General features: G+C 42.3%; 1 protein-coding gene and 1 pseudogene across 2 annotated transcripts in view; both read right to left on the bottom strand.

Moving 5' to 3' along the window:
- The window catches only part of CNTN5 (contactin 5), a 619,322-nt gene that overhangs the window by 59,219 nt on the left and 539,638 nt on the right, over positions 1-20,465 (bottom strand). For both annotated transcript variants that reach the window (XM_033146163.1, XM_033146162.1), the window contains exons 14-15: positions 4,559-4,686; positions 3,274-3,449 (exon numbers count right to left, since the gene is read on the bottom strand). In XM_033146163.1, the coding sequence (XP_033002054.1) occupies positions 3,274-3,449; positions 4,559-4,686 (304 nt within the window). The remainder of the gene's footprint in view (positions 1-3,273; positions 3,450-4,558; positions 4,687-20,465) is intronic.
- LOC117046161 lies at positions 8,708-8,776 on the bottom strand (annotated as a pseudogene).

The following is a 20,465-nucleotide window of genomic DNA, read 5'->3' as shown; positions in this document are numbered from 1 at the left end:
CAAACAAGGGGTTCAGCTGGAGTGTCAACTGAATGTGTATGTTTCTGACTGATCCTCCTTCTAAACGGCAAGGCCATAGGTCATAAACTTTGCATGCACCCCAAGTTCAACCCAGGAATTCAGTTTATTTCATTTATTAAACTTATCTTCCACCCTTCCTTCCAAAGGAGCCGAGGGCTGGGAGAGACTTCCATCTGAAACCCTGGATATTCAGTGAAGACGTTACCAAGCTAGATGGTCTGACTTGGAAGAATGCAGCTAGATGGTCTGACTTGGAAGAATCTCAGCAAAACAAAAGAAAAACACCTCAGCCCTTGAGTCTGCTCTTATTCACAGATCTTGAAAGAGAAGCCAACAGTAAAGAAGAGGAAGTACAACTGTTCTTCCTTGTCCCAAAGACACCCATCGAAGAGTGTTCATGGCTCTGCTTAGCTTTGCAAATGTGCTAGCAGTTTTATTGCTACACCACTTGTTGATGTTCAGTCGTTCAGTCATGTCCGACTCTTCGTGACCCCATGGACCAGAGCACGCCAGGCACGCCTATCCTTCACTGCCTCCCGCAGTTTGGCCAAACTCATGTTAGTAGCTTCGAGAACACTGTCCAACCATCTCATCCTCTGTCGTCCCCTTCTCCTTGCGCCCTCCATCTTTCCCAACATCAGGGTCTTTTCCAGGGAGTCTTCCCTTCTCATGAGGTAGCCAAAGTACTGGAGCCTCAACTTCAGGATCTGTCCTTCTAGTGAGCACTCAGGGCTGATTTCTTTAAGAATGGATAGGTTTGATCTTCTTGTTGTCCATGGGACTCTCAAGAGTCTCCTCCAGCACCATAATTCAAAAGCATCAATTCTTCGGCGATCAGCCTTCTTTATGGTCCACTAGGAACACCACTAGGAGGTCGTATTATAAGTTGCCTTGAAAATAATGGTCCTTTTTCACTTTCCATATCACCGGCAAAGCCGTCAGGCACCATCAGAAATCAGGATGACTCACAGCATTTGTTTAGCAGGAATTCTCCAATTAAAGCATTGTGCTTTGAAAAGGAACGTTTTAGCAAGCATTGCCACATCCCATGAAAACTACTTAATTAGTACAGCATTTTCTGACAAGTGATTTTATGCATATGGACCTTGTTGCTACTGAACTTCATTTAGTCTTCCTGACATCTTAAAGTTGAATAATTTCAACTTAAAAAAAAAACTAGTAAAAGAAGCAGCAGCAAAAATGGTAGGACACTGGTTTTCACACACTTTCAGGGCATCCTTTATGCACCAGTGTTTGTCAGCTGAAGTATCCCTGCACATCTGTCATGGACACTTGCCTGTTGCAAAGGACTCTGGGAGATTTCTTAGGGCACCACTAAGGCTGTTCAGAGGATGATATCCCCCGTTACTTGAGTGTACTGGACTTTCCTCCCCATGCAGTATCCTTGTTACCCGCAGAAGCTGCTAGGGAGGGGCATCCAACGCTCTGGAGAAGATTTTGAAGGCCCAAAGAAGACTCCAGTGAGGAGGAGAGGAAGGTGAGGTCCCATTGCACAAACAGAAGTTTGTTCCACTTGCACACAGAAAACAGCATTGCAAATACCCCTGAGAGAGTGCCCTGAAGCATGCCCAACCTTCTTATTGAAGCTCCTCATTCCAACGACAAAATACAGCAATGGACTGGATGCCTCTTTTGAAATAGGTTCCAATCTAGGATCACTAGTTGTTACATTGGACCGATTGTAGGTGACTAGAAATGGGCCGAAACTTAGAAAAAGAATTCCTCCCCCAAATATATGATCCATATTGCAATTTTTTCCACAACAAGGAACACATTTAACAGAAAACCGATCTTCATTATAAACAACACAACTGCACACTGTGACAGAAATTCCCTTGTTTGGGAGTCCTTTCAAAGATCTAAAAGTGCTACTATCAAGATAACAGGTCCTTCCAGAATGATGCCTAGTTTGCGGGAGGTTTGCTGACTTCATCTTCATAAGCAAAAAAGGACATTTACTAAGGCTGTCCATTGATTAAATAATGTTCAGTTTACAACCAGCTTTATTAATCACTCTGATTAATTTGATGAATTTAAATTGTTTGTGTGTGTGTGTTTTAAAAAATACACAGTATTTAGCTTACATATTAAATATTGGATAACATAACATTTGCAATGACGTAGGAAATTGCAAAATAAATGAAATTGAATGTACCTGTACTCCATCAATTGTATTTTGTCTGTAATAACTAAGACAACATAACTAGCTTTCTGTTAGCACTTCTCGTTGAACTAGTTTAAACATTCCAGGAATAAATGTTTGCTATAAGTGTGGGCTTCATCTCCACTACACATTTAAAACACTATTATACCACTTTAAACCATCTTGGGTTCCCTAAAGAATCCTGGGATCTGTAGTTTGTAAATGATGCTGAGAGTTTTTAAAGGTAAAGGGACCCCTGACCGTTAGGTCCAGTCGCGGACGACTCTGGGGTTGCGGTGCTCATCTCGCTTTCCTGGCTGAGGGAGCCGGTGTACATCTTCCAGGTCACGTGGCCAGCATGACTGGTGAACCAGAGCAGTTCATGGAAATGCCATTTACCTTCCCGCCGGAGTGGTACCTATTTATCTACTTGCACTTTGACATGCTTTCGAACTGCTAGGTTGGCAGGAGCAGGGGCCGAGCAACGGGAGCTCACCCTGTCACGGGGATTGGAACCGCCGGCCTTCTGATCGGCAAGCCCTAGGCTCTGTGGTTTAACCCACAGTGCCACCCGTGTTTTAAGGATACCCCTATTCCCCCCACAGAGCTACAACTCCCAGGGTTCCATGGGAAGAGGGATAGACTGTTAAACCACCCTTATCAAACTACAGTTCCCAGGAGTTTTTTTTAGGGAAGCCTTGGCTATTAAAATGGTGTAATACTGCTTTTAATGCACTACGCAGTTGAGGCTACAATTTACATTTAAAAAAAAAATAGGTATGGGTTTTTTCTCTCTCACTAGGCTCATGAATGTCTCACCAATAGCTACACTGTAAAGATTCACGGCTATTTTCTTCTCGAATAAAGTAAATATTCCTATGCTTCAATTAACACAAATGAGATACTTAATTTGGTGAGCTAACATTTCTTTTTCTTTCTTTCTTTCTAAAGCCCTTGACTGTAATTACATTTCTTCTGGTCATGTCTGAAATACTTCTGTGATGAAAAGACCTCTCTCCAGCAAACCATTTTTCCATTCAACACCCCCCCCCCCCCGGAAAAGAAATGGATTTTTGAAGCATGCTCACCGCCCTGATGCTTTCAAAGTGTCCTCCTTCTTTCTCAAAATCGATAGGCTGCCCATTCAGAATCCAGTGGAACATGACATCTAAGGTGGGGTCATGAATGGCTTTGCAGCTGAGGACAATGCTCTCTCCCACTGTCAGCTCGGTCCTTTTAGGAGACAGGTCTATCTTGGTAGGCTCTGAAGAGACAAAAGGGATGCATGGCATGGTGTGCTAGGCTAGGAATATAGAAATCTGCCTTATATTGTTGGACCAGCAGATCAGTATTATCTAAACTGAGTGGCAGAGGGTTTCAGCATGCTTCTGAATACCAGTGTCTGGAAATTGCAGGAGGGCAGAGTGCTGTTGTGCTCAGGTTCTGCTTACAGTCTTTCCAGAGGTATCTAGTTGGCCACTGTGAGAACAGAATGCTGGACTAGATGGGCCATTAGCGTAATCTTTGTCCTTGCGTTGTCTTTGTCTTTGTCTTTATTATGTATTCTCTCTCTCTCTGTGTGTGTGTGTGTGTGTGTGTGTGTAAACACAAAATACACAATAAAAACAAAAACCAATTACAATATATATATTGTAATTTTACGTTTTGAGACCTAAGGGTTACAGGGCGGTATAATTTTGATAAATAAAGAATCTGAAAGTGGAGGGCAAGACCTTTAAAAAAAGAAAGGGAAAAGTTTACAATTTATTTACAAGACCATTGTAAGCCGGTCAAAACACTAGCAGGATTCTAACCACACTTGTAAACTAACGGAAAGTATGGACAATTTGGAAGGATAAAACTTGGATAGTATTGCTATGCAATTGTAAATATTATCACTAGGACCCACGGAAGGGATGGGGGGAAGTCAGGAGATTCAGAGTAATCTTGATATTTGGATCCTGAATTGTTTTTTGTTGTATTAGCCGGCCTACAGCTTCCTGGTAATGTGGCCAGCATGACAAAGCCGCTTCTGGCAAACCAGAGCAGCGCACTGAAACGGCGTTTACCTTCCCACCAGAGCGGTACCTATTTATCTACTTGCACTTTGACGTGCTTTCAAACTGTTAGGTTGGCAGGAGCAGGGACCAAACAGCGGGAGCTCACCCCGTCGTGGGGATTCGAACCGCCGACCTTCTGATCAGCAAGACCTAGGCTCAGTGGTTTAACCCACAGCGCCACCCACATCCATATATATATAATCTGAAAGTTTATCTGGGGAGAACCCCCTTTATGCTGCTTTGGGGTGCATTATGGGGTGGGTGGTGGGTGGGATAGAAATATAAATAAATGCAACAAACAGCCACGTCTTACCTTTAACAAAGACCGAAGCAACTATTTCTGCAGAACCAAATACATTTTCGCCTCGGCATACATATCTTCCCTCGTCGGATTTGGTGGAATTCAGGATTCTGAGGCTCCCATCTGGAAGAACAGTTATCCTGAAAATTATAAAAAAGGTTTTTATCCTGAAATAGCATATGCAGAATAAACCTCAAATGCAGATAACTTCTGTGGGGTCATCTTTCAGAGACCTTACAAACGGAATTACGGACCGTCTCCCCCATGTTTTTTAAGAACGATGAAAATGCCAGTTGCGTTTGCCAGTCTTTCAAATAAGGCCAAAATAAACTCATTTTTATCCCCTTGCCTTCTGTAATACAAGAGGTCCAAACTCTCCAAAGAAGTGAAATAGTCTTTTAAAACTTAGAAGGGTAAATATGCAAGGCTCTTTTTTTAAAAAAAACACCAGGATGTTTGTCCCTCAGTTTTGAAAAGTATAACTTTACCGTAAAAAAGATGTTTTAATATTAAGCACCAACTGTTCAACTGGAATCTAATATTGACCTTAGCAAATCAAATCTAAAAACAGATAGTGGTACAAAGTAAAAGCAGATGGGGAAAGGAGAGGAAATTAATTGTATATAGCCAAAAGATGATTTATAGTACATTCTATGCCAGCGTAGCATGAAGATGAAAATGAGCTCTGGCTACTAATGCATATTATTTTCATTTATTATAGTCAGGAAGCACATTATCTAAATGAAGCCAGAGACACTAAAGGTGGAATTAAGCTGTATAAGAACCATGAGGTTACTCCTGAGAATTGCAGGCCCAAGTGGGGCCTGTCCCATCCCATAATATGTAGTGCAACTTATTCAGTATGCTGACTTTTATCACGTCGTGGTGTAGTGGTTAAGAGTGGTGGACTAGTAATCTGGTGAACCAGATTCGTGTCTCCACTCCTCCACATGCAGCTGCTGGGTGACCTTGGGCTAGTCACGCTTCTCTGAAGTCTCTCAGCCCCACTCACCTCACAGAGTGTTTGTTGTGGGGGAGGAAGGGAAAGGAGAATGTTAGCCGCTTTGAGACTCCTTCGGGTAGTGATAAAGTGGGATATCAAATCCAAACTCTTCTTCTTCTTCTTCTTCCTTGTCTATGCCAGCATTAGCCGATGACATGGAGACAGAGATTTCACACTAGTCGCTCCTCATGAGATCAAGGAGCTGAACAATATGATGCAGACTACAAATGCACCAGCAGAACCCATCTGATACTTCTGCTGTGACAACCTGCTGTGTCTGGTATCTCAGCTATGGCTGTGTCTTGATTGGTGTGACCTGGCCACTGTGGTCCAGACATTGGAAACCTTGAGACTGGATTACTGCAATGTGTTCTAGGTGGGCCTGCTCTTTGGCATGGCCCAGAAGCTCCAACTGGTGCAGAATGCAGTGGCTTAACTGTTGATGGGGGCAGATGGCCGACCACATGGGACACCTCTGGTGCCAAAGGCAAACATTGGAAGAGAAACGTGTTTTTGCTGAGCATTACAGAAGAACGTATACAATAGGATTTACATTGGCAATGAATTTATTATTGATGCCAGAAATAGCCATTACTGTGAGTTGCAGTCCCTCCTTGCATGCACAGCAATAAAATAATATCATAAAAATGTGTTTAGACACACACACACACACACACACACACACACACACAATTTTGCAAACCCTTTAACATATATTTTGTAATCTGCAGCAGTTAAAACGAGAAATATAATTTAGGAATTCTGTTTATTTTAATTCCCGGTCCCTTCCAAAGCTTTGATAATTTAAAACATTTTTCTACTGTCCCAAATATTGTGTGTGTGTGTGTGTGTGTGTGTGTGTGTGTGTGTACTTGATTTCTTGTAAATTGAATCTACTGGTTCCAGAGCAGGAGAAAACAAGCTTGCTCCATCCTCCTTGGCACAGCCCTTTAGATATTTGAAGATGGCTACCATATCTCCTCTCAGTCTCCTCTTTTCTAGGCTAAACATACCCAACTCCCTCAACTGTTCCTTATAAGGCTTGGTTTACAGACCCTTGATCAACTTGGTCGCCCTCCTCTGCATACATTTCAGCTTTTCAATATCCTCCTTAAATCGTGGCGCCCAGAACTGGACACAGTACTCCAGGTGTGATCTGACCAAGGCAAAATAGAGCAGTACTATTACTTTGCTTGATCTGGACATTATACTTCTGTTGATACAGCCTGGAACAGCATTTGCTTTTTTTGCTGCTGCATCATGCTGTTGACTCATGTTAAGCTTGTGGTTTACTCAGACCCCTAGATCATTTCCACAAGTGCTACTGGCAGGCCAGATGTCCCCCCCCCCCATCTTATATTTGTGCAGCTGCTTATTCTTGACTAAGAGTAGAACCTTACATTTGTCCCTATTGAAATATATGAGACACCATTATCAAAGAAGCCCACCCTCCAGTCATCACCCACCTAATTGTAGAAGAGAGACTGTAACATTCAGGCAGTGGCTTGTGGGAGAAAATGATTCTTTAGATTACCTGGCAGGTAATCATTATGTCATCCGCATATAATGAAATATCCCACTTTGTCCCTCCTAACCCTTTAGCAGATTGATCACCTCTGATACAGAATTAGGAGCTGTTTTCTTACAAAAACAAAACCTGTCCTGAAACCTGCCAGGGCTTTCCACATCAAAGGAATATACTCTATGACCTTACAGAGGGGAAAAATAAATTACAGCTTTGTTGTTGGGTGCATTTCCCGAGATTTGTTGGGTGAAGAAAGTCCCGTTGTCATGAAAAATGTGCAACCATTAACTTGGGATGTGAACGCGGTCCCTGTTCTAAGCAATTCCACAGATAGGGTAGATAGGCGTCAGAGAAAATCTGGGGGCATGGAAAGGTCAGGCAGGCTGCATGCTGCATGTTACATGTGGAAGTTGAAGGATGGATTGCAAGAGCACTAACTGCTGACAACCGAGTCCATTCCATCTAATCACGTTGCATACGTTTCCTTGTTGGGCTCCATTACTGTGCATTACAGCAATCTAACCTCAGGGTTATGAAAGCATGACCGACTGCTGCCAGGCTCAGAACTGTTGCAGGATTGAAGCAGAAACCAATAGTTCAATGGAAGAAGACATGCTTTGCATGCATAAGATGCTAAGTTCAGTCTCCATTTAAAGAATCTTAATGACAGGGCTGAATGCCTCTGCAGAAAGCCTCAGGGAGCCATTGCCTGCCACAGCAGACAGCACTGAGCTGGATAGAACGATGGCTCAACTCAGCGGTTGCAATTACTTGTGTTTGGACAGGAAAAAACCTAGGTGAGCCTTGGTCTCATACACTCCTCCCCCAGTGTGGGCTTTGAGGTGTCCAGAAATCTTTGCTTTCATCATTTATTATCCAGACAGACTGCAGTTAATCTAAACTATGGTTTGTTTGGCACTCTAAGGTGCTACTGAAAGGATTTAAAAAATATATATTTTGTTTTGACTATGGCAGACCAACACGGCTACCTACCTGTCAAATCATGGGTTATGAATGTGGCTCATTTAAGCAAAGTGTAGTTAAGATTAATGACAGTTTAGGGGTTCGGACATAACATAAACTGTGGTTAATTGAAATTTTAAAAAATGTAAGCTTCCAATCTTGGAGGACAAGTGAGAGGTGAGTGTGTGAGTGCTTTCCTGGAGTTTCCATAGACCAAAGTGGTCCAACTTTTCATACTAAGTGGGCTGCAAGAGGGTTTTGACACTGAATCTGCCTTGTTGTGCGGGGGGGGGGGGAGCAAGGTCAAAAATTGATGTCATCGCCCAGCCCTCATGCTGCCTTCCAAAGCCAGATAAGTAAGGCTTTGGGAAGGAGGCATGAGGCTCTGGCTGGGTCCTAGAGCCCTCCCACCTTATTCCTAAAGCTGGGAAAACACTAGCTAGGTTTTGGGAAGGAGGCTAGGGGACTCTAGGACAATGTCAGAGCCCTCATGCCTCCTTCCCAAAGCCCAGCACCTTGCTTATCTAGTGCTCTGGAAAGGCAGTGCAAGAGTTGCAAAGGGAGGCATCAAATGTTGCTGAGGGCCACCAAAAAAGGTATCAAGGCTGAATGTGGCCCTCAGGCCACTTGTTGTACTTCCCTGCCTTAGACCATACCCAGAAACATAGATTTGCGCAGGGGCCATGCTAATCTTCTCTGTATCGTTCCAATTTTAGTATATGTGCTGCCGAATCGAGACTTCCGGCGAGGACGCCATTGTGGGCGGCTGAGGGTCGTTTCGGCAGTGAAACGACCCTGGCCAGCCTTGGGGGTAGGAGCTCCGCTACCGCACAGCGGGCTCCGCAAAACCGCAGGTCGAGCGTCCCGTGGCATGGGCTCTCCAGCGAGCCCACTATGGTGCTGAACCCTTCTCCCGTTCCCTTTGTAAAAGGGGCACGGGAGTGAAGGGACAACGGCGCCGGGCTGTGGAGGTATGCCCCGACCAGGCTGGTGAAGCGGCGGCCGCCGCCTGCACTGAGCGAGTTCGTTCTACCTGATTTGGAAGAAAAAAGAAGAAACCCGCAGGCCGTGAGTACGGAAATAATTGGATCTAAATTTTTTGACATTTGGCGCTCCGGGAGGTACGTTAAAAAGGAAGCCCGTTCCTCCCTTTGTTTAAAGAAGAAAATAACATCGTTTCTGACTGTGACTGCTGCTGCAGTAGTGGATACAAAGTTTCGATGGAGTTTTTCTTTTGACAAGTGAGACTGGCTGAATCCCTTTTAGGGGAATTAAGTTGTTGGAAATATTTCTTCTTGAAGTTGTTGGAATGCAATCTTTTCACCCTGACTCCGGGGAAAATGGCGGTTGAAACTTATGGTTAAAGATGGAAAAATACTGAAACCTGATACCCTATGCCCACTTCTACCATGCTTGGTTTCGTTTTTAAACTGGCTCTAGACTCAGGACTGACCCATGAACAAAGGATTATTCTTTTGAAGTTAGAACTGCTAAATCAGAAATTAAACCTGTTGAACCAGGATGTCGAGGAAAAGTTATATCCCACAGGAAAGACTCTTGAGAATTTTGTTAAACTGGAAGAAAACCTTGGTAGGGAACTTGAGGAGATTTTTGAGAAGCAAAGTACAGTGTCTATGCAACTCCGAGAAGATGAAAAATCCTGTTGGTGTGAGAGACCCAGGGTTAGAAGACAATTTATATCCAATTTCTGGGGTGAGAGCCCAGAAATGAAGGGAAGAAGATTTGTGAATCTACAATTAGAAGATGATTGGAACTTTGAAATGGAGATGCTGGAAGGTGATGATTTGTGTATCCTGAAGCTCCCTGCAAGGACATTTATGGACTGCGTCTGGACCTGTGGAATTATAGAAAAAGAAAAAGAGGACATTCTGGACAATGGTGTTGGAGGGAGATGGAGAAATGTCTGGGGGGAGACCCCGAGATGGCGAAGGAAAATGGTCAGAAAAGGGATAGGGTGAGAATATTTAAAATATAATTAGGATGGCTTATTATGGTACCCTGAAGTCAGTGTGTTAAGAATTTAAGATTTTGAACTAGTGAAGAGATATGTTAATTTTTTTATTAGCAGCAGTTTAAGTGAAATAAGATGTATGATTTGAGTTAAGAAGTAATAGGTTATTTTGAAGTAAAAATAAATATTAAGAAGTCTGTTTAGAGTTTTTGGATGATTTAAACTTAAGAGATGAGAAGTTATTAAAGTAAATTAGAATCGGAACCAAAGGAGAGAAAACGGGGGAAGTCACCCAGTATAGATTCAAACAAGAATTTTTTTTTTTGTTCTAAACAAGAAAAAGAATTATTGGTGTTTTAGTGGTGGTTTGTATTTGTTTTTCATTATGTTTTGATTGTTGTGTTTGTGTTGTTGTATGTGTTTTGTTGTTCTTTGTTTTGTAAAAAACCAATAAAATTCTTATTAAAAAAAAAAAGAAACATAGATTTGCAGCATAGCAAATATGCTATATCAATCCCTGCTATCTCTGGCGGAAAAGATTAGATGAATAGTCTAAGGAAACTTTGCCATGTTTCTTGATACACCATTACTTTAGAAAACAATGTTGAGAGCCAGTATGGTACAATGAAACTGCTACCTGCCCCCATCAATTATTAGGTAACAATTCCCATCATCTCTTACCATTGGCTTTAGTGGCTGAGGCTGATAGGAGGTATAGACCAACAACACTGTAAGGCTACAGGTTCCCTATCCCTGTTTGAATATGGGAGATCAAAATCTATATCTCCACTGAAGCATTATGAACATTGCCTTGGGCAAGCCATTGTGTTATCCTCAGAAAAAGGGAGACAGATCAAGTCATTCCTCTCATTTGGAAGAAGAGCACGATTGCAGTGCAGCAACTGCATACATGAAATTAACAAAGGAAGAAACAACAAAGGCCTCTATGATTCAATGGGCAATTTACCTAGGACACAGCATAGATATGGTCTCTTCGGATAAATTGTGGAAAAACAATAAACTTCTTGGCATGCTATACTCTAAAAGAGAATCTACAAAAGATGATATATAGATGGGGGGACTCCTAGTAAACTTGTAAAAATGTATAAAAAGGGAACCAATTTATGTTGGAAATGTGAAGAGATGGAAAGGACATTTATACACATGTGGTGGGGTTGTAAGAAAGCCAGAGTATTGGGAGATGATATACTCAGAACTAAAAAAAAAAAAAAAAAAAAAAAAAAAAAGATGTTAAGGGTCTCATTTCCCAAGAAACCAAATATGTTCTTATTGAGTATAGTAGAGAGAGAAATACCCCCCCCCCAATACTTGGTCTTTTCCTCTATCCAATAACAGTGGCCAGAATAATTTATGCCCAAAGGTGGAAGGACGAAAATAGTCCTGCAAAAACAGACTGGCAGAATAAGCTATTAGACTATGTAGAGTTAGCAATGTTGACTGCAAAGATAAGAAATCAGGATGAGTCGGATATAAAAGAAGAATGGGAATATTTAAGGAAATATAACAATCAAATAAACTTCCAAGTGGGGTTAAAGATATGAGCAGCAGATAAAATAAGCAGAAGAGGGGTGGTAATTAAGGAGATGCAGCTTAACAAGGACTGAAAAAGACCCCACGGAGGGAGGTGTGAGGAAGTGTAAGATAAACGATGACAATTGTATAACTGATGTATTAAGAGATGTAAAATGCATAAATATATAAATTAACAAATGGAAAATGTGGAGAAAGGAATGTTTACAACATCCATTGCAAAACTACCCCCAAAATTAGATTTACTTATTTGCTATATTCTGACATGCAGGAAACTGCCAAAAACTATATGCATCTATTGCTTTTCTACAGTACTACAGAAGAGGTTATTTGTTTTCTGCTTTTTCCCTGTCAAAAAAAATTGTGCCAAGTTTACTTGCTGTTCAATAAAATATTAGGAAAAGCAACACCACATGTATTTGATTCAGAGAAAAGGATTGGATTACACAGATCAGTGGTTTTATCAACCTTGTTTTTTATCATATGATGTTGTTGTCAGCTGCAATAACAGTGCGAAAATGGAGAAATCAGCTGTTCTTCTCATGAGGAGGATGTATCTATTTTTTAAATAGAGAATGTATTTATGCTGAAAGTACTGTATGTGACATTTGGATGGCTCATCCTCCAACTGTTCCTGTTTGCTCACAACTGCAGTCATACCTCTTGTTGCGCTTGCTTCACGTTGCGGCTTTTCGGGTTGCAAACGCGGCAAACCCGGAAGTGTATACTTCCAGGTTTCACCGCACGCACATGTGCAGAAGCGGTCTGCATGCTTTGCACATGCGCAGAAGTGCTCTATCGTGCTATGCGCTTGTGCAAAAGTGCTGCTCTAGTTGTGGACTTTTCGGGGTGTGAATGGCATCCCGGAACAAATCGTGTCTACAACTAGAGGTATATGGAAAGGCCGGTAGGGTGAAGGCAGGTCTAGCAGAGAGTTCTATAATGGGAATTTGCCTGTATCTGGACAGGAAGTTGGACAGAATCAGGAAACAAATGCGTAGCAGTGAATAACTGTATTCCCCCAAGTTTAAGCAGTCTTACTCTGCTGCAGCTGTTGCAGTGGTGGTGCAGTTGTTCGTCTGAGTACCACATTCAGAATGCCTCACTCTGCGGAAGGATCTCCCTGGGCTCTTCCACATAGCAAGGCAGTGAAGAGAGGGTAGAGGGGGTGGCAAAACCCCCCAGCTCCCTGGGTGGGTGAAAGGGGGCCAGAAGTGCTGGCAGCACTAGCAGAACTGGTACCCTCTGCCCAATCTGACACTCAGCGGGAATTATTTAAGCAGAGTTTTCATTGAAACAAAATAAAAAACTTTTATTAAGCTTAAAATAAACTTCTTCTTAAAAATAGATCACATATAGAATACAGGCTCTTCTCTATAAAGGCACACACTCTGAGAGAAACTAGTCACCACAGTCAAGGTAAGTAACTCACACAGCACTGAATGACATCTACAGACTAGAATGGCAGTTATGGCAGTTAGACTCCAACAGCTGTTCCTGCTCTCATGCGTCTTTGTCACATGACACAATCCTCCTCACTCCAGTGTCGGCCGCCTGGCATAATAGTCTCATTCTACCTCATGATTGTGTAATTTTGGGACTAAATTCTTATTCCTCCTCTCTAGCCAGGGGACAAGGGCAAGCTAGCTGTGACTGAAGCATAGACTGATGTGGAGCAGTGGATTTGGCTCTCGGTTGGAGCATTTCAGCCACTACACCTATGCTCTACCTATATATTTGTAAACAACAACAACACTCAAATATTGGAAAACACCTTAAGTCTCCAGAGACTGTCTTCTAAGGGAAACTGAACCTCTGTAACTTCTCAGTCCTTGGAGAAATGGAATGAGCATAATGGTACAAAATGGCAATGCCAAAAACCAACAGCAACACCGATGCCAGATTTCGATTTGCATCTTCAATCTCTAAATGGGACAGTAAGTGGTTTTTCCCCCCCTTCTTCAAGTAAAAGATTCTTTAAGTAAAGTTGGAGCACTGGAGGAAAGGATTTCTAGAAGTCTCACACAGGGGTACAGGACGTTGGAACGCAAACCATACTGGCAGCCCAGAGCGAGGTGGGATTAAGATGGTTAAGAATCTCAGCAAGAGGACACTGAGTGCAGGATGCCTAAATAACAGCCATGAAGAGAAACTTCATGTAGAACATGCTTTCTCAAAGAAAGAAAGCTTCTGGATTTATTTTTCGGACTACCAACCCTTGCTCATGGTGGTACCAACTAATGTGACTGTATACATCTGAAATGTTTTCAGATGAAAGGTTAAAACCAGGCTATTTTTCAAAAGAAGAGGTGCTGGAACGCACCACGAATTTCTTATAATGGCAATGGCACCCACCTGAGAGGTGCCGGAACTGAGCTCTGGCAAGGTCCAGCTGAAAAGAAAGCCCTGGGTTTATAGAAGATTCTGTTTCTGTTCACTGCAAACTATGCCTCAGACATAACTTGGTTAACCACACTGCATTTTAGTCATCCAGGTCACAATCCAAAGACATTTACTTGTGAGTTAGCCCAGCTGTGCACAGTGCAACTTCCACGTCCATCATGGAAACACGCATTGGACTGTGCTGTTAAGTGTTAACATGGGACGCGGGTGGTGCTGTGGTCTAAACCACTGAGCCTCTTGGGCTTGCTGATCGGAAGATCAGCATTTCAAATCTGCTCAATGGGGTGAGCTCCCGTTGCCAGCTCCTGCCAACCTAGCAGTTCGAAAGCACACCGGTGCAAGTAGATAAATAGGTACCCCTGCGGCAGGAAGGTAAACGGCATTTCCGTGCGCTCTGGTTTCCATCACGGTGTCCCGTTGCGTCAGAAGCAGTTTAGTCATGCTGGCTACATGACCCGGAAAGCTGTCTGTGGACAAACGCTGGCTCCCTCGACCAGAAAATAGAAATGAACACTGCAACCCCATAGTCGCCTTTGACTTAACCGTCCAGGGGTTCTTTACCTTTTTACCTAATTGTTAACATACATGCATTTTTTTTAAAAAAAGAAAAACACAACAACCTTGAATCTCATAGTTTCTTAGAAGAGAAGCTGAAAAAGCTGAAATAATAATGTGGGATTCATGTAGAACATTTTTTTTTTAAGGAGAGTAACAGATGATAAAAAGCTTTGCATCAATCCAGAATTAGCAAGTAGGCTAAAGGGGGAAAGTAGCTTAAATAGTTCAGTTTCCTATTTCCTACTTTTCTCAGTTGACATCATCACTGCGGGTATGAAATTGGTTTGTGCTGCATGCTGGCGACGGGGACTTTTGAGATGCAAAGCAGGTTGGGAAGTTGCATTGACTCATTTACCCTGTGGCCTTTCGCAGTGTTCTGATCTGAGCAATCTGTCATTTCACATTAGCCCAGATACGGAACCTGTCAATATTCTTTAATGTAGATTATGCGGAAGGAAGACAAGTATTTGTAAATAGTTGGGACCTTTATTTCTCCTTGAGCGTCTTGTGAGTTCTCGAGCTCTTTCCCTGTTTTTCATAATAGACTTCTAAGCCTCTAAGTCTGAGAGGAGCTAGGGGCGAGATATTGCATTGCTGAAAGTTCTTGGGCAAACAGGATACTGACTCGACCCTATAGGAAATCTTTGAGAGCCTCACTCCTTATTGAAATTTGTTATTTTTAATATTGTCCATCTAATTTAAAGGTACTCAATTTTGTGGTTAAATCCCAGAGCTCAAAATGAAATTGGATCTCTCACTCAACTGATTTCCCCCTTTGTATTTAAAATGGATTATCTCCAAGTGCTTGAGTGCAGTGCCCTTAAGGTGATTGGAATGCTAAGAGTAAAATACTAAGGCTCAAGCCATTCCCAGCTTTCAGCCAAACAGAAAGTTGTGCTTGTGCTAAAAGGGTTGGTTCCATATCACTAGTTTTAAATCCATGCAGAAAACACAGGACATAAGAGCCACTACCAGTTTTTTAAACAGCTATATATAAGGACTCTGAAATGAGTACTTAAGCCTTTACACTGCTTGCTACTAAAGCATAGGTGGTTGTGGTCACCTTGTAGCAAATGGCACAATTGTGACACCTGTGGGCAGGGGTGCCATAGGGAGGAGCAGGGGCTGAGTCCCCCCCCCCATTTTTTTTTAAGGAGGAGGCCCACTCCTTCAATATTCTGCAGACTGCAGTGGGCCACATTGGGCCTTCTTGTGGCCATGGCAAGCCTCGTTGGGCCTCCTCCCGCCACATGGCATCACACATGTGCAGAGGGTGGAACCCAATGTGTGTGGCTGTGGGTAGAATAGGAAGGTCCATGGTTCTTGCTGTGGCAGAAAATGGGAACCTCTGGACCTCCAGATCCTGCTGGGCTACAACTTGAGCATTGTCATTGGTCAGAAAGGATGATAGCTAGAGTCAAACAACATCTCAAGGGCCACAGGTTCTCCATCTCTTGTACGAATAAAGACAAGACTGCGCCAAGGCAGGCGGCTCTGGGGTTTGAGCCCAGGGCACCACACCACCCTCCACTGCTAACTTTCATGCTGTAAACATGTGGTGACCCCCAGGTTAGTCACTCCATGCAACCAGCAGAGGTATTGGTGGAGGTAATGGTTGCAAGCAATCGTCAGTGGGAACAGTCAACATGATATTTGTAAAATGCAAGCCCAGCCCACAGATCAGTGTGTTGCTCTTGAGAGGGTATGTATGGGAAATATGCAATGGTAGCTTGCAATGTTTCTTCAGAGGAACCCCATCAAGAGCAGGCAACCTCCTTTCCATCCGCTTATCTGGGTCTTATCTGGATTGAGCTTGAATATGCAAATCCCCAAATAGTTTACATAAAACACAGTAAGATAATTTTAAAAAGAAAAATAAACATTCAAAAAACATACAAAGAAAGACATCAGTAAAACAGTGAATTTAGGAGTACTGCAAATATAATTTCATGGAAGCATGCAACAGTGAGCAGTTTTGGAACCAAACTAAATTCGGAATCTAAATTCTGCTCTGGTATCCATTTCTATTAATTTTACAACAAGCTCTATAACATGTACATTTAGAAGTGGATGGGATATTTAATATTTATTTCCCTTGAAATCAATCTCCAGGATTATTCATTCGATTTGCAGAACAATAGATCTCAGACCAAATACCGGTACTCATTATCCTTCCCCCATTGTAAATCTCTTTTTTTGGGTTCATGAATGACAGAAAGAAGAAAATTAGCTCCTTCTCAGAAAACTCTATGAAAAACAACAGCACATTCTGAGGATGTTGCAACAACAGCCTCTCCCACTGCACGCCCAATAGCTAAGTAAGAAAAGGAAACATTTTAGCTGGTTTTAAAGATTCAATTAGGTTCTTGAATATGCAAGTATCAAAGGGCCAAAATGGAAATGGAAATCTGCCTTCTAGTTATTGGGGATGCCTGTAGTTAAGTGGTAGAGCAACTGCTTTGCATGCAGAAGGTCCCAGGTTCAACCCCCAGCATCTTCAGGTAGGGCAGAGTGACAGCCCTGTCTGAAATTCTGGATAGCCACTGCCAGTCAGCATAGGTGATACAAAGCTAGATAGACCAATGTTCAAATATACACTGACTGGCAGCAGTTCTCCAGGGTTTCAGACGGGGGTCCTTCCACGCCTACTTGGAGATGCTAAGGATCAAACCTGGAACGTTCGGCAATCAAGGCACATGCTCAACCACTGAGCTATAGCCCTTCCCCAATAAAAACATATGAATAGCAGTAGACTGGGTACCACTTGCTGGGGGATAAAGGTGTCAAAAGAGTGCTATCATTGTGTTCTTCTTGTGAGAAACAGGATGCTGTGGGAAACAGGATACTGGACTCTAGATGTGCCTTTGGTTTTTTCCAACAGAGCTAATAAGAACATGCTGGATGAGGCCAAAGGACCATCTAGTCCAACATCCTCATGTGGTGCCCCAAAACATGCGGTTTTGGAGGGCAATAGAGTATGGCCCTGAAAAAGGATGTCTTTAGGGCTCCGTGATCTCACACGGCTAATGTGACTCGCACAGGAGCCCGGACAGGAAGACACATATTCCAGTTTTGGGATTCAGTATGTTGGAGGGTATGTGAATGCAACACCTCTCCTCATACTTTGTTCTTATGCAAGTTGGCTCTTAAGAGCTTCATGTAGTGTAATTTGGCTTGCCCCATTTAATTCTATGGAGGTTTGCACCTGAAGATTGGGCCCAATGTGTCATAAATCTGAAGGTCAAACTCTGCCTCAAGTGCTATATCATTGACCTTGAGTGAGACATAATGAACAGGGGAATTATTTACATACTTCTGTGAAGCACAACAAATTTTAATTCCAGTGAATGCGGTGAGAGTCTTGTTAACTCCAAGGTTGCTAATTGACTATTTACGGGGGAAGTTTTTTCGGTGCTTGGGGCAACGATTGCAGAGCTAAATCATCTTTATTATTAAAGTGAGCCTTGTAACATTGTTCAGATGGAAACTACTTCTTTGCATGGGTCCTTGATTTAAAGAAACACTATTGGAATATTAACTACTGTGAACATCCTACTCTGATGATTGTCTGATTATTGTCTCAATATTCCCTTTGTTGGAAGGTTGCATTTTAGTTTAAAGCTTTCCTGTGATTTTATACAGGTATATAAACTTTTCCCCATGTTTGCCGATTTATATGCTTAGAATCATTAAGTAGCATGGCTAATGTTAACTTGAGATGGGTGAACCTGTCCAAACTTGTAATTTTATCACTATTTACCAAAAGCTGCTATATAATCTTGGTTGAACATTCGCAATTTTTCTGAATTCCTTTAACTATATTAGATTTTTTATTGTAGCTTCAAAAACAAAACAGTTTCAAACTTCTACAAGTGGCTAGCTAGTGTGCAGGGCTCTCAACACCACACCATCTCCCCACTGGGTGACCACACCTTGGCTCTACATCAGAACAATAACAGATACGGTTCGTTCCTAGCATTCTCACCAAAAGGAGAGGTCAGTATGCATGTGTATGGAGGAGACTGGAAAAGTGTTTTTGACTAGTGATGATGGATCCCTTGGAAATGGGAGGGAAAATAGCTACAATTTCTATGTTTGCCCAAGGACAGGAACAGAAATCACCTAAGCAAATATGAGTGGCATTCACTATCTTTCTTTTTTCTTTTTTAGTCCATAAATAATCACACAATTTTCTGCATTGCTTTTGGCATTTCCCTTCCACTGAAACGCACTGAAATTAATGACATAATCAATAATGAGGTGTGCTAGTTTGGGCTGTTGTGGATGGGGAGACGAATAACGTAGAGTTTAGTGGAAGCTGAACTGTAGCAGAATGGAAACAGCGCTGATTGTGACAAACACAGAATGAGATAGAAATTTCTGCTTCCTTGCATCCTTGTTCCCTTATTGTGGGAATTGCCCCCCCCCCCAGCTCCACCCCTGACATAACCCCCAGAAGGGCAACTAGCTGGTCATATACTTACTTAAGAGAGGAACGATGTGAATTGCTGCTGAAGAGAGGGGTGGGTGGGTTGGGGCCTTATTAGTGAGTCTTAAAGTACTAATTTCTTTAATATGGTTCGGGGAAATGGCTCTAATATTTAAACTAATGGTTAGTAGCAGAGGTGTCTACTGCCCACTGAGTGCCCTACCACTGAGACCTGTAAGGTAGAAGGTAGGCAAATCATCAGTATTATTATTTTAATTTTATTTATATACCGCTCAACATACCAAACATAAAAAACTAAGATCATGGCCACTGGCCCCATCACCTCCTGGCAAATAGAAGGGGAAGAAATGGAGGCAGTGTGAGATTTTACTTTCTTGGGTTCCATGATCACTGCAGATGGTGACAGCAGTCACGAAATTAAAAGACGCCTGCTTCTTGGGAGGAAAGCAATGACAAACCTAGACAGCATCTTAAAAAGCAGAGACATCACCTTGCCAACAAAGGTCCACATAGTTAAAGCTATGGTTTTCCCAGTAGTGATGTATGGAAGTGAGAGCTGGACGACTAAACAACAACAACAACAACATGCCAAAATGGTACTAAGTGGTACAATGGCATCTAACTGGTGGAGCCAAAGAGGCAGAGCCATTCCCTGGCAGGTTGTAAGTAGGGAGGAAGGCAACTGGTGGCTGGTTGAAGTCAGACTGAAGTCACTGGGCCAGTGCTGCCATTGGTTAGCGGATGCCTAAACAACCACTTAAGCACAGTAATATATTTTCCCGGGATCGCATCTTCTGCATGTGAAGTAGTTACTCTGCCACAGCCATTCTCTGTGTTTTACTTTGTGTGCAAAGGGGGTTGTCTTTGTGCTTAAAATATTTATTTTTAGTGGAGAACACCGCTGACATTATAAATAAATAAATCAAATGGATCCTGAAAGCATCAATAAGAGCTATTTTTATATTCTCTTGTTTCTGCCATTGCTGATTTTGCCCAGTTTCCAAATCGACCCCCGAAACACTTGCTGCTGCTGCATGCACACACTTGATATTCAAACCACAAGTTAATAACCAGACAGATAGTTTCTCCTATGTTTAATATTTTATGAGTGGGCTATAAATAACTACTTGAAATTATCTTGCAAAATCACCAGCTTACTCGTGTTTCCTGTAATGTCCAGTTTGACCTTGGCTATTTAGATACCTGGAGAAAGGAGGGGTGGCGGCGGTGGAAAGCTAAGCTGTCAATCACATGGAGATGCCACTTTGCTTGCTGCTACAGAAAAGACAGTAGTCTTGTCAAAAGCAAAAAGTAAAAAGTAAAATAAAAAGGGGATTATGCCAATAATATACTAGAATATCATTAAACCCTTGACTCCAGTTTTTGCTCTGTCGAGTTCATTTAGAATTCTGGGAACAGAACTGAGTTATCATGTGCTATGATTGGCAAAATGGGCAAAGTAACATCTATCTCTTTTTGCTAAAGCTACAAGAT

Source organism: Lacerta agilis, chromosome 4, assembly GCF_009819535.1.
Source record: "Lacerta agilis isolate rLacAgi1 chromosome 4, rLacAgi1.pri, whole genome shotgun sequence".
NCBI classification, from domain to species: domain Eukaryota; kingdom Metazoa; phylum Chordata; class Lepidosauria; order Squamata; family Lacertidae; genus Lacerta; species Lacerta agilis.
The sequence above is the reverse complement of the archived record's forward strand: the minus strand, read 5'-3'. Positions and strand labels throughout refer to the sequence as shown.